Source organism: Pongo pygmaeus, chromosome 1, assembly GCF_028885625.2.
Source record: "Pongo pygmaeus isolate AG05252 chromosome 1, NHGRI_mPonPyg2-v2.0_pri, whole genome shotgun sequence".
Classification (NCBI taxonomy): domain Eukaryota; kingdom Metazoa; phylum Chordata; class Mammalia; order Primates; family Hominidae; genus Pongo; species Pongo pygmaeus.
Window position 1 is genome coordinate 21,757,754 of NC_072373.2, and position 14,747 is coordinate 21,772,500.

The 14,747-nt window shown below is 51.3% G+C and overlaps 1 protein-coding gene across 10 annotated transcripts in view; it reads right to left on the reverse strand.

Moving 5' to 3' along the window:
• Positions 1-14,747, reverse strand: part of SNAP47 (synaptosome associated protein 47) — a 52,606-nt gene that overhangs the window by 15,406 nt on the left and 22,453 nt on the right. For all 10 annotated transcript variants that reach the window (XR_010127666.1, XR_010127669.1, XM_054467508.2 and 7 more), the window contains one exon: positions 6,348-6,838. Coding sequence is in view for 8 of the 10 variants with exons in the window: in XM_054467508.2 (XP_054323483.1) it covers positions 6,348-6,838 (491 nt within the window). In the remaining 2 variants the exon portion in view is untranslated. The remainder of the gene's footprint in view (positions 1-6,347; positions 6,839-14,747) is intronic.

Consider the following 14,747-nt stretch of genomic DNA (forward strand, 5'->3'; position numbering starts at 1 on the left):
GGGGACTGATCACAGGGATGGCCCTAAAGAGGGAGCGGCTCCAGGCCCAGCAGATGGGTGTGGGTGCAAGTGGGGAAGTGGCGTGAGACTCAGGTGGGAAGTGAGGGGCTCCCTTCACAGATAGCACCAGCAGGACAGATCGCCCAGAGGGCTGTTTTCCTATCCCACTCTTCAGAAACAAAATCTGGTTACAACCAACAACCATTTCACAACCTAGGTTTGCAACACCCAAGCTGTATGTGGGTGCTCTCTGGGGAGCTGCAGCCCACTACTGTGCTTCTCTGAATTTGTGCATTACCCATGGGAGCCTGCAGGCCCTCACATGAAGCTGCTCACTGAGGAGCCCTTCTCTGAAACACCGAGCCACAGTGCACAGGCCAAGCTAGGCTGGAAGACACAGCCACAAACTCAGAGGATACGTGCCCCTGGTGACCTGAGATCACAGGGTGGCCCCCGTCCACCTCGCAGCACCAGCACAGCCTAGGCCACAGGAATGGAGGGGCACAAACTACCCAGCCTGTGCTGCACCAGTGCCTCCTTCCTCCAAGAGTCCCACACCCCACCCCGCCCTGCCTAAGGCTCTCGTAGTCTGGTCTGCAGTGTGCTGTCTGCAGTGTGCTGTGTGATGGTCTATAAGCCTGCTATGTGCTGGTGCCCTTTGACTTGCTGGGTGTTGGGAGCTGAAGGACTGTGTGCTTTCCTCAGCATCTTCTCGAGCTGCAATTCCCTGGCTACAATGTGGGCTTTAAAAAACAACAACAACTATTTATTTTGTAGAGATAGCATGTCACCTAGGTTGGTCTCAAACTCCTGGCTCAAGTGATCCTCTTGCCTCAGCCTCCCGAGTAGCTGAGAACACAGGCATGCAGCACTATGACCTGCTAATTTTTGTGTTTTTGTTTGTTTTGAGACGGAGTCTTGCTGTCGCCCAGGCTGGAGTGCAGTGGCGTGATCGCGGCTCACCACAACCTCCGCCTCCCAGGTTCAAGGGATTCTCCTGCCTCAGCCTCCTGAGTAGCTGGGAGTACAGGTGCACACCACCACACCCAGCTAATTTATTTATTTTTAGTAACACGGGGCTTCACCATATCAGTCAGGCTGGTCTTGAACTCCTGACCTTGTGATTCGCCCGCCTCTGCCTCCCCAACTGCTGGGATTACAGGTGTGAGCCACCGCGCCTGGCTTAATTTTTGTATTTTTTATAGAGACGGGGGTCTTGCTATGTTACCCAGGCTGGTCTCATCCTCCTGCACCCAAGAGATCCTCCCACATTGGCTTCCCAAAGTGCTGGACTGCAGGCATGAACCACCGTGCCCAGCTGACACAGGCTCTTAAGGGCAGAGCCCCTGGGCCTCCCTACCTAGGACATGGCTTTCATTTCAGCACCTGAGGCTGTGTGACAGAGACACTCAGGCTGTTCTGGAATTTTAACAAATAGGACTTTGCTTAAACACTCAGAAGGCTGGACAGAATGCTGAAGCCTCAAGCTATGGATGTTTCTGCTGGGCGCGGTGGCTGGGGTCCTGGTGAGGCTGCATCCCACCATCTCCAGAGCCACAGTGCTCGTGGAGCTGCTGAGTCACTCTTTTTAACATTTCTTCCAGGAAAGCTTAATTTGGTTCTGTAAGGATGGTTTCTGTCTTGGGGTCATGAGTGACTGCAATTAAACAAAAGCATCACAGGTGGTTCACAGTAAGAGGGGTGGGGTGACTCGACTGTCCGGGAGTAGGAAGTGTTCGAGACACCCAGGCACGGCCTTGCTGGCCTGGGGGTGCAGGAAGCCAGCCCAGGACGAGCCCAGGGCACAATGCGGGCTGCAGAATGTCTTGGTCATCTGGAAGGAGGGTGCCCTGAGGCCACAGGCCCCTGTGCAAGACACAGCTCCGTCTTCACTGCCAGTGCTGAGGAGGGGCTGCCTGCACCTGCCTGGGAGCGGGGACCTGGGCCGCCAGCCTGTCTGTCTCCAGCAAGCCCCTTCCCTCAGCTCTGGCCTCCAACACTCACCTGTCACCCAGGAAAGGCCTCTGCTGGGCCTAGTGGGCCCGTGAAGCTAGCGCACAGGTAAGGACAGCGTAGGGAGCTGAATGGAGGAGACAGCAGCTTGTGTGCTCCATCTCCCACTCAACCAATACGTGTGCACAGGTAGGGGCTGAGCGGCTTCCTCTGATAGGCTCCAGGCCAGCTGACGCAGTACCCCCAGGCTCCCCAGTCAGCCCAACCCAGGCCTGCGGTGCCACAGCAGGCTCCTGGGTGCTTCAGCTCCAGTGGGAACTTCCCTGCCTCAAAAGACGCCTGGCACTAACGAACTGCAGAGACAACCTCAGCCACCCCAATGCTCTGGTCCTCTACTAACTACCCACTCCATATGCCTGCCTCCTGCCCTGTCCTGCTGCTGGTGTTGCTGTGCAGACAGACACACGGCCCGGGGAAGCAGAGGTACAGGCAAGGCTGTCATCAGGGAGCTGGAAGCCCAGGCAGGCCTTAGCCCCAAGACAGGCAGTGAGTGACAAAGAAAAAACTCAGTGAACGAACAGCCTTCAAATACGCTGTACACAGCAGGGTAGAGGCTCACGCCTGAAATCCCAGCACTCTGGGAGGCTGAGGTGAGAGGATCACTTGAGCCCAGGAGTTCAACACCAGCCTAGGCAACACGGCAAGACCCCATCACTAAAAAAAAAAAAAAAAAAAAAAAATTACCTGGGCATGGTGATATGTGCCTATAGTCCCAGCTACTTGAGAGGCCAAGGCAGGAGGATGTCTGGGGCCCAGGAGGTTGAAGTTACAGTGAGCTATGATTGCACCACTGCACTCCAGCCTGGATGACAGGGCAAGGCCCTGTCTCTAAAAGAAAAAAATAAATAAAAAGAAAAATAAAATACTGTGCATGTCCCTTGGTAGGATGTGTGGGAAGGAAACCTCACCCTGTGGCCTTCCTCCCAAACCACAGCCCAGGCTGACTGCAAGAAAATCTGAGACGGAGGCTGCTGTGCAAGCCCTGGCCCGGCCTCCAGAAGGCTGTCAGAACCCACAGGGCCCAGAGACATGTGAGGAGGGTGATTGTGCGGTCCTGGGTGCTCCTCAAGGCAAGGACGAGTGTCTAGAATAAAATAAAACGTGCGCTTGGCACGCAGCCCTGCAGAGGTCTCTGGAAAGGCTCCCCGCCCCGGGTGTCCCTCCCTGACAAGCGCCCATCTGGTGTTGCGAGGCTGCCACCCTGTGGCCACACGTGTACCAGTGCTCGTCCCAGAGGCAGGGATTTCTGAGACATCCGTCATGGTTTCCACCTCCAGGGAGCCCACAGTTTCCAGCTGAGAGCAGTAAACACAGGGAAGCTGGCATAGAGTCCCTGTGCCTACGCATGGACAACAGCAGCAGACGGCAGGCAGAGGCAAGGCCTCAGAGCCACGAGTGCCCCACAGACTACTGAGCTCCCATCAAACGGGGCGCCGCCTTCTTGCTAACACAGCACCAGGCAGGGCACTGCACGCTCCAGTCCCTGCATGGAGCCTCTTCAAGAACACCCTCTGGAGGCGCAGCTGCCCCCATGAGACCAGCACTTACCTGGACGGGCCAGGTTGCCCATGGGGGTGAAAGTGAGCACGGAAAGGGGGCACAACAGTCCCCCACAGGAGGAACAGTCCATCCCACACATGCAGCAGGTCCCTGTGGGACTGTGTGCTGCATGTGCCACGTGGCAAGATGGCTGCCCCAGGTACTCAAAACACCACGGGCCGGGTGCAGCTGTGCAAGTGAACAGACGGTGCTCGCTGTGGCTACAACCCACACTCAGGTGACTTAAACTAAGGGGGCCCTCCTAGCTGAGCAGGGAGGGTGACGCCATCAGTCCTGAATCCTGAACGCACGTTGAGGCCCCCAGAAAAGGTCATGATAGCCCTCTGACCTCAAACAGCACAGATTGCAGGAACCCACTTACAAACACCAGCCCGCAGAACACAGGAGTGCTTGCCACCACGGTGCAGCCAGGTTGGCAACATGGCAGGGCCACTAAACACACTGAGTGCTGCTCTACTGGGACCCTGGAGAGCAGTCCTGAACTCCACAGAATGTCACAAACTTCCTGCCTGACACCACACATACCCGGGGACCCCTCTTCAGTCCCCACACCACCAGGACAGTCCCCAACTCCACAGCACGTCACATACCTCCTCCCTGAAGCCACGTGCAGGAGTACACCTCTACCATTTACCTTGAATGTGGGTGAAGACCTCTGCTTCCTATGCTTCTGTAGCCTGTCTCCCACTAGGACACTCAGGTTCGGGCCTGCACTTTAGTGACAGAAGCTCATGACGACCTTTGATCTCCTCATCTTGATCAATGGATTTCATTACATTTCACACCACATGCTCCATTCCATAGGGGTCAATGCCTCTCTTTGCAACCCCTGACTTTAAGACATATACAGAAAGGTGGTAGGTTTTTTGTGATTCAACCACGTGCTGCATATCTAAGGTGTGCACCTTTCATTTTTAGGGTCAGTATTCAGCCCTGGGGCTCATGGGACTCTATTATTATGTGTATTTCTGTCCGAAACTTGAAGCCATCTGGAATAGCAAGCAAAACATTTTCATGTTAGAGAAACAGGTTATGGGAACTGAAATCTTTCTCTTAAGAGAAAAATTAGAGAAACTGAAAGGGTAGCAAATATCTCTTACTTTTAACAGACACCTGGCAATTAAAATCCCGAAGAATACAGCTTTACATGCTGTACATATAGACACGCATTATAGTGTGGATGTACATGTCACATACATGCACAATACATATGCATTGATACACATGTGTACATATGTATACATGCATGCATATTAGCTATAATGCTAATATAAGAAAATGGAGTCTTTTATGACATTCAGATTTCTTAATCAGAGCTCGAAGACAACTGCAGGGGAAAATCGGTGGATTTTACCATGGCAAGATAAAAGATTTCTGTAAGGGAGGAAGAGAGCCTAGAGGGAGTGACTATAGCCTCTAAAGCCAGCCAAGGCTGATGGTCTAGGATAGTAGGAAAGTCGTGCACATCTGTGGGGGAAGAAAGCACGTGAGGAAAGAAGAAAACAGAACAGGCCATCCATAGAGCAAAACCTGCAGGGCCAAAACAAATACAACACATCAGAGGCCCCACCTCCTAATCAAGGAAAGGGTAAAGGCAAAAATAACACCAAGAGGCCACCAGCTTCCCATCAGACGGGCAGGACCATGGCGGCTCCTAGCACATGAGCCTCGGTCCTGTGCTAGGGAGGAGGGAGGCCAAACGCGGTGGATGTGCCAAGATCCAGGGTGTCTGCCCCTCAGCCCGGCCCCCGGGACAGGCCAGCTGAGCATTCACAATCTACAATGGAGTCTGCGGGAAGGTACCGTGGCCACTCCACACACATCTGAGAATGCCACAAACACACGGAACCACGCTGCACAGTTCTCAAACACACAGATCCCTAATAGCATGTTTGGGCGCCAGGCTAGGAAAACCTAGATTAAATGTCCAGGAAAACAGGAGTGGGCAAAGTAGGGGTGATGGGAATGGCCCCACCAGGAGAAGTGGAGATGGTACCAGTCACAATCCTGAGGTGCTGGTTCCCACATCAAAATGAGGGGAGATGAGAGAAACAACAGCAGGAGCTTCCTTTTGCTCTGATGCACTCATTCTGAAAGCCCTTTCTGTGTCGTAGCAGGTTCTGCATCACCATAACTGAACACCTGAGACTGGGTAATTTACGAAGAACGGACCTTTAGTCAGCTGACAGTTCTGTGGGCTGGGAAGTCCAAGGGCACATGCCCTGGCTTCCACCAAGGGCTCTCGTGTTGTGGCAGAGACACTCGAGGGGGAAGCGGACATAGGCAAAGAGACTGAATCAGAGGGGCATCCTGCCTCCTAACAACCCACTCTTGGGAACTAATGCATTCCCAGAACTCATCCAGGCTTCACAGAGGGAGCACTCACTCACTACCATGAGAACATCACTGAGCCACCCAGACGGCAGAGTGCTTGTGACCAAACACCTCCCAGCCCTGGCACACTGGGGACCAAATTTCCACATGAGCTTTGCTGAGGACAAACTGTATCCAAAGCATGGTACCAACCGCTTTGGAATTCATGCACTTATCAAGTGTACAGTTAACTCTCAGTGATTTCAGATTCACAGATGTCAAGTACAAGGAAAATGGTCTGGAATTGTTTTTATGTATAAACAAACGAGCTGTCTCTAGCAAGCTGGAGGCCAGCAGCTGCTCTAGGTGACGCATCTGTTAGGCATTTCCCACAGGCGTGCTGAATCTGGCTGTAATTTTAGAAGTCTGTGCACGCGCTCACTGCCTTGTCGGTCACTAACCTGCATGCCAGACTGAGCAGCTCTTCTCTGCGGGGGAAGAGGTTCTTGCGCTTCTGAGCACCAATGCATCTTCTAACAGCTCCATCTTCTTGCTGAACTGCACTTCTAAAATGGGAATAACCTCTGGCATCTTGGCAGATATCAAACGATAGGCCATGTCTGGCTTTCCAATAAACCGCTGGCGGATGCTAATTTCATAAGGTGAGTGGACCTTGATGTCATCCACGTCTTCTCTTTCAAACCTGTGCATGAGCAAAGAACTGGAGTCATGTATTTCCAACCCAGACACAAGGACGGTGAGCCTCCCTGGTTTAACGTGAGACTCTGTTCTGTGGGAAATAATGGCAGGAATTTTTATCAGTATCCCTTCTTTCCCAAAGGGTTCACAACTGGTCATGGAGACATCTTCCCTGGGCTTTGTTTCCGGTGGTGTCTTCCAAAGCTTGGAGCTAAAGGGCCACCAAGCAGGAGATTCCAGTTCTGTCAGCAATCTGAAAAAGCAAACAAAACATGGAAAACCGGATCAGTTCATTTTTAAGGAGTAACACCTTTTTTTTTGGAAAACGGTTTTAACCTTTGTAAAGCATGTTGCCATTTTACTCTACTTCATTTCCACAAGCACTCCATGAAGCAGGAGGCACAGGGACTTTTATCTCCAGTGTGAGAAGAGAAAGCTGGGGGCCAGGGCAGTGAGAACATTCATCTAGATGCAAAGCTAACCAGCAAAAAGACAGCAAAAATGCACACCTTCTGCTTAGAATATCACTCTGCCCACACCCTGCTGCCTTGATCCGGGTCATATTGATTCAAAATGAAACCTGTACTTACTGTCTACGGAGCTATCTAACAGACCTTTCTGCAGTGATGGAATGTTCTACGTCTGCGCTGTCCATACTGTAGGAGGCACACGTGACAACTGAAGCTCTGCCTAGCAGGCCCCTTCCCCCAGCCTCAGCCAGACTCAGCATTAGAGTACTTCCCCACCACCCACACTCTCAACACCCACTCTCGTCTGCATGCTCCAGATTCCTGTTGGTGCCGACTGCACCTCCTCCTCAGAGTACACTCTGCACCCTGTCTTTCAGCCTTTGCTGGGATTGCAGTCTAGTTGAGCATCTACAGGTGTGGGGACAGAAGCTGAGGAGAACCCGGCACGTCTTGCAGGATGAATCTCCCTAGACTGGGAGGAAGGGCTACCTCTACTGGCCAGGAAGTTTCTGCGGCCTTCAGGGACTCAGCGTCCCCAGCTTCTGCAGACTGCAGCCATGCGTCTACACTGGGGTTCTCAGGGTCCCGTTCCTTCTCGCTCATGCCCTCAATGTCACAGCAGATGCCATGCACAGTTAGAATTCAGCCATCTGCAGCAGGAGACTCCAGATTCTGTTTTCAGAAAGCTCTGCCCTGCAGCTACAGGAGCTAAGGGCTTCCCTTGGGGCAGATCCAGAAACGTCCAGGCTGTTCCTGGAGCACCCTGAGCTCATTTGTTTCTTTCCCCATGCTGCCCAGCGGGGTGACTGTGTCAGTCAGGGTTCTCCAGAGAACAGAATCAGTGGGTATGTTGCGGGGAGAGAAGGATGGGCTTATTTGAAGGAATGGCTGCCATGGATGTGGCACTGCACCTAAGCTGGCTGCCATGGATGTGGCACTGCACCTAAGCTAACTGCCATGGCCCAGCCTATTGGAATTATTAGCAAGATTACATGGGGAAAATCACGGTTACTTTCACTAACTTCCAGGTGAATGTGGCATTTCCTTCCATCCTGAATGTAGACAGCTTCAGTATTAGTCAAACCTTTGACTGTCACCAACAGAAATCTCATCACATTAGTTATTGCAGATCTCAATATATCACATTAACCCCTGCTTTAAAATAACTGCAGTTACTAGACCTGCCGTTGGCTTCAGTATCCCATACATCAATAGGAAGACATCATATGACCTCAGCAAGAGTTTACAGTACACATCCTGCATTTATTATAGGCCATTCTTAGTCAAGATTATGTATCATTATCCAAATTAAAACAAAAGGTGCACAGTCAGTTTGCTGACTGGCGTTTGGGATTTTGGTGAAGGTAGACGAGTGAGCACTCCGTGGCTTCCTTGCCCTGACTTATCTCTAAGTGACTGTAAGATTTTTGGTGCAGTAGATGGATGTGAAATGTCAAAGTGGTGCCCTGTGCTGGCTGCACCCAAGATGGTTTGTTTTAGTTGCCAAGAGCCACACTCACACTTTTCCTTTTACAGTGATGACTTTAGGTTTTCTTTTACAGTGATGACTCCTAGCCCTATAGTGAAGGTCTAGGGATGAATGTGGAGACTTCTGGTTCCAAAATCATGCCACAGACACAACCTGGCTCCACTCCTCCAGCTGAAAACCAGAAACAAAGGCACAACACCAGCAATATCCCAGAACTCAAATGTGAGAATGGGATGGCCCCTGCAGCCACAGAGAAAGGAACAATTCCAAGCAGAGACTAAGGGAATTGAACTTCCACATCTGAGACGTCCCTCATCTGGAGAAAGTTCCCCTGACTCACAGTCTCTAACCTGGAAAAAGTGAGATCGAGGTGAACAACCTGCTTCCCTGCCTCTTGGGCTCCCTGGCAGGAGGCCTGCTCCCACCTCAACCCATGGGAAGCACTACCAAGGGAGACACGTCCCTGAGCACAGCCAGAAACAGTGGGGCATGGTAGGACCAGGACGCTCAGCCCTGGGTGCTGTGCACGGTAACTTGGCCTAAGGAGACACCTAGAGCTGCTGTTGGGCAGCACCACGCCACGGGAGGTGCAATCCCCAGGACCCCAGGCATAAGCCCCTCGCCAGCCTCTCCACATGATTGGGACATCCCCTCCAAGATCTACCCCATTTCAGACAGGCAGCACCCTAACTATTTGCTGGAAATACACGTGGGCAGAGCCACCACCATCAGGGCACTGCTGAGGATGGTCGGAGCCTTCTGAGCAGGCAACAGGCAGGAGCCTGATCTATATGGCCGGGGCCGGGTCCAGAAACATTCTGTGTATCAAAGTGGCACCTGGTCACGCACAGGGGATTTTCTTAAAAGTGACTAATTTGCAAATTAGATCTTAAAGGAAACTGATATTGAAAAAGAAAGAAGAAAAATCATACTCATACCTAGGAATCTCCAAAGAAAGGGGACTGAAGGTCCTCTAGGCTGTGGTCCAATGTGGGTCACATTACACAATCCAAAAGAGATGAGAGACACACTGCTCATGTGACAACTTACTAGGCTTTCAACAACTGTATATAGTCAGAAGTGTTGCTTTTATTAAGCCAAATTTTATTTCCTATTACTTTACCACTGTTGATAAAAAAAGCCACACTCTGTAATATATTTTAAGAGATTTATTCTGAGCCAAATGTGAGGACCATGACCAGTGACACAGCCTCAGCAGGTCCTGCGAACATGTGCCCAAGGTAGTTGGGTTACAGCTTGGGTTTATACGTTTTAGTGGGACATAAGACATCAATCAATGCATTGGTTCAGTCTGGAAAGACACGACAATGCAAAGCAGATGCTTACAGGTCACAAGTAGATTCAAAGATTTTCTGATTGGCAATTGGTTAAAAGATGGTTTTCCCCTGGCGTTGGGCCACTCAGTGGCCCAGGTTCTCCTCCAATTGTCCCAGACAAACTCCACGTAGTTCTGCCGGTTGGTGGCCTGCAGGCGAGCTGGTGCCTGTGGGTGCATTCCTGTCACCTTTAGTTAAGAGTTATTATCTAAAAACCTGGACTCCCAGCATGGGCACAAAGTGAGACTCCATCTCTACAAAAAAATTAAAAAACTAGGCTGGGTATGGTGGCTCACGCCTGTAATCCCAGCACTTCAGGAGGCCAAGGTGGATTACTTGAGGCCCAGGAGTTCGAGACCAGCCCGGCCAATATGGCAAAACCCTGTCTCTACTAAAAATTCAAAAATTAGCTGGGCATGGTGGTGTGCACCTGTTATCCCAGCTACTCAGGAGGCTGAGGTGGGAGAATTGCTTGAACCTGGAAGGCAGATGTTGCAGTGAGCCGAGATCACAACACTGCACTCCTGCCTGGGTGACAGAGCGAGACTCCATCTCAAATAAAAGAAAAAAAGAAAAAAAAGAAAACAAAACTAGCCAGACATGGTAATGCATGCCTGTGGTCCAGCTACATGGGAGGCTGAGGTGGGAGGATCACTTAAGCCCAGGAGTTGGAGGCTGGAATGAGCTGTGATCGCGCCACTGCACTCCAGCCCAAGTGACGGAGTAAGACCCTGTCTCAAAAAGTAAATAAATAAAAACATGAAATCAACTGAAAGGAGTGTCTGGGCTGGAGATAAGGGGAGGCCAAGGTTGTTATGGAGATTAGGTCTTATAGGTGGCCGCACTTAGAGATGACAGATGGCAAGTGTTTCCTATTCCAACCTTCAGGAGGAGGAGAGCATAATGAGGCATGTCTGACCCCCTCCTTCTTTTCATGGTCTGAACTAGTTTTTCAGGATTACTTTGGAATCCCCTTGGCCAAGATGGGATCCATTCAGTCGGTTGGGGTGCTTAGGATTTTACTTTTGGTTTATACAACGAAAGGACCTAGTTTAGCTTTCTAAAGAAAAAGGTCTCAAGTGACAGCCATCAGTTATTTTAGGCAGTCTTGGTCAGCTTTCTTCTCCAGGCAAAACACTTTTGATTCCCTCTCACAGGTCCTGGTTTTAGTCCTCTCAATTTCCTGTGACCCCCTCATTTCCTCAGTGTTCCCCTCAAAGGCCTGCAATGCTCCTGTGCCTCCTGAAGGAGCAGGGCAGGCCACCAGCTCTGATCACAGTGCCGTGAGGTGACCTGCCAAGCACACAATGACATGTGTGCACACACTTTAAAAATCTCTATCCAGCCACTGCGGAAAACAGTATGGAGGCTCCTCAAAAAAATAATGAGGAACCGTTTTGGAAGTGCTGGAAAGGGAAGGGCGTGGTCCCTTTAAATGATATGGAAGAGGGGAAGGGAAATGCTGGGTAGAGGAGGGTGTGGTCCCTGGCTAGGGCTCCACCCTTACGGAGGGACAGATGGAGGAAGGTGAGGACAGGCATTTTTGTTTTCCTGCCCAAATGCACTTCCCAAGACCACCCTGGCCTGCCACACCCCCATCCTGTGCCTATAAACACCCTGAGACCCTAGCAGGCAGACACACAGGTGGCCAGACCTCAAGAGGAGCACATCAGCAGAGGGACACAAGGGTGGCTGGATGTCGAGAGGAATGCACACAGGCACCAGCACGGCTGTAGGCCACCAACTGGCAGAATGATGCAGAGTTTGGCTGGGGCAGCTGGAGGAGAGCCCAGGCCACTGAGTGGCCCAACTCCAGGGGAAAACCATCTCCCTTCGGGCTTCCCCATCTGCTGAGAGCTACTTCCACTCAATAAAACCTTGCACTTATTTTCCAAGCCCACGTGCAATCTGATTCTTCTGGTACACCAAGGCAAGAACCCCAGGATACAGAAAGCCCCCTGTCCTTGCAACAGGGTAGAGGGTCTAATTGAGCTGGTTAACACGAGCCACCTACAGATGGCTAAACTAAAAGAGCACATGGTAGCACACACCCATTGGGGCTCCAGGAGCAGTAAACATCCCCCCTAGACGCTGTCGTGGGGTCGGAGACCCACAGCCTGCCTGTCTGTATGCTCCCCTAGAGGTTTGGGCAGCAAGGCACTGAAGCCAGCCCTGGCTTCAGTGGCTGGCTTCAGTGCCCTGTCGAATGCCCTGAGGGGGACAAGGGAACCTTTCCTATTTCAGAACCAGCACGATTTTGCAATCCTGCTTGTGGGTTTACACCTGTTCCATGGTGAGCAGGCCTATGTAAAACTGCCTCCAACGTGAGGAAGCTGAGAGGCTGCAGAAAGAGGATGACAGACCCCGCTTCTCAGAAGGAAGCATCTAACAGCGACTTATGGGCAGGAAGGTAGGTCTGTGTCTTAGGCAGCGGTGAGATGAGGCAGTGGATCCCATGCCATGGCCCCCATGCCCAGGGCTTCTGCACCACAGGGGACATATGTGTAGGACAGACCCCGCAGGAAAAGATAAGAATGCCCCGTGAACCTGCCCAAGGGCAGAGTATGTGGTTAAGTACCTGCCCTTACACAAGGAACAATAAGTGAGGTAGAAATCTTAGAGGTATCCCCGGAAATGGGGTTAATCAGATGTTAACAAGGCCAATCAGTATCCAAGATGAAGTTGCTTTAGCCTCCACAATAGCCAAAGGAAGTAAAACCAGTATCTCAAAGCCAACACCGGCACTCCCATGTTCACTGCGGCATGCTTCACTATAGCCAAGGCATGGAAACCACGTGTCCATCCACAGACGAATGGATTGAGAAAATGGAACAGTACTGACTCCAAGTTAGAGAAAAGCTTGTTTACTTGAACACAATTATTGCTTTGCTTGAGTCTGTAGATTATTAAAAATGCCTTGGGAAAACAGGACCTTCAACAGAAATAAAAGAAAATACACCAACCAACAACTCTGGGAACCAACAACTCACGCTGGGATTCAACAGCTCTGAGAACCAACAGCTGTGGGAATGGGCTGACCAGCCTGATAAGAATAGGCTGATGGTGCCTGCAGAAGGCCACAAGGCATTGACCAAGAAAGCAAGGATTAACTGCCCATCTGAGACTCTGCAGGTTTCACAAGGGTGCTTTAATTATCTCCCCTAATTTCCCTTAAAAACCCCTGATATGGAGTCACAACTCCAGGGGAGGTGATCTTTGAAAACAAGTCTACCACCCAGAGGTTGCTGGCTTCCTTAATAAAGCTAACTTTCCTTTCACCAAAGCTCATCTCTTGGATTTTGGCTTTCAAGCAATGAGTGGCTGAGACCTGAGTTCGGGTACAAAAATATAGTGTCTATATGCCATGGAATTTTATTCAGCCACAAAAAAGAAGGAAATCCTGCCATTTCACCAAGATGGACAGACCTGGAACACATTATGCTGAGTGAAAGGCACCAGACAGAGAGAAAAACCCTGCATGATGCATGTGGGACCTAAAGAAGCCAAACTCACAGAAACAGAGAGAAAGGCAGGTGTGGGGCGGGTGGGGAAGCGGGGAGAGAGTGGCCAAGGGCACCAGCTTCGGTTACGGGGTGAATGAGCTCTGGGCAGTAATGACATGGTAGCTGCAGCTCTCCATACTAAGTACACTTGAAATCTGCCAAGAACACAGATCTTAGGTGTTCTTAACATTCTCAAGGAAAAAAAGAAAAAGGGAACAAAATGACAGGCATGTGAGGTGAGAGACGTGTTCGTGGGTATGACTGTGGTGGTGACTTCACAGTGGGTACACACATCACATCACCAAGCCACATGCCTGAAATATACACAGGTTTTCTCAGCAATACCTCAATAAAGCTGCAAAAAATAATTATACTTAAAAACAAAGTCTTGGCCGGGTGTGGTGGCTCATGCCTGTAATCCCAGCACTTTGGGAGGCCGAGGCGGGTGGATCACGAGGTCAGGAGATCGAGACCATCCTGGCTAACACGGTGAATCCCCATCTCTACTAAAAAATACAAAAAAATTAGCCGGGCGCGGTAGCGGGCACCTGAGGCAGGAGAATGGCAGGAACCCGGGAGGCGGAGTTTGCAGTGAGCAGAGATTGCGCCACTGCACTCCAGCCTGGGAGACAGAGTGAGACTCCGTCTCAAAAAAAAAAAACAAAAAAAACCCAAGTCTTTATGTAATTGGCCCCATTCCTTCGCATTGTTTTTCTGACCTGCTTTTCAAAATCCTGTGTCAGATTTGTCTTTTTCTTGTGTCTGTTCTGTTTCTTGCATGTCCTGGAGGCTGGGAGCCCTGCCTGTGGGCCTGGGGAAGGCACCAAGGCTGCCTGCACCTGAAGGGACCGGCGTGGGCAAAGGCCAGGTGGTCTCCGACACTGCGACCTGCAGTCCTGCCAGGCTGATGACCTCAATCCTCCTGCCTGGCGAGAAAGAGCTCTGAGCACCAGCACTAAGAAGGAACTGGACACGAACGCAGGCAGGCACAGGGCCTCACTCTGATATGCTCCTTGGCACACAAGAATGGGGGTGCCGAGGATCAGCTGAGAGCGCGCCTGGCCGGTGGTGGGGCCTGCGGTGGCCAGGACAGGTAGTGGGACAGGTGGTGGGGCTGGCACAGGGTGGCAGGCTACTTCTGGGAGACAGCTGCTGAGCAGGAGAGAGACGTGGCGATGCAGGCCGACGCAAGTGAACATAGGACGGCCTGTCCCACGAGAGTGGGCGACATGGGGCGGGCTCTTCTTCACCACACAATCAAGACCACAGTGTTCAGGGAGCACTAAAGGGGCCCAGGGGCTTGGTCAGATGCCGGCACTGTGGGTGGAACTCTTGTTTCTCTGGCTCGGCCAGTCTTTGGGTC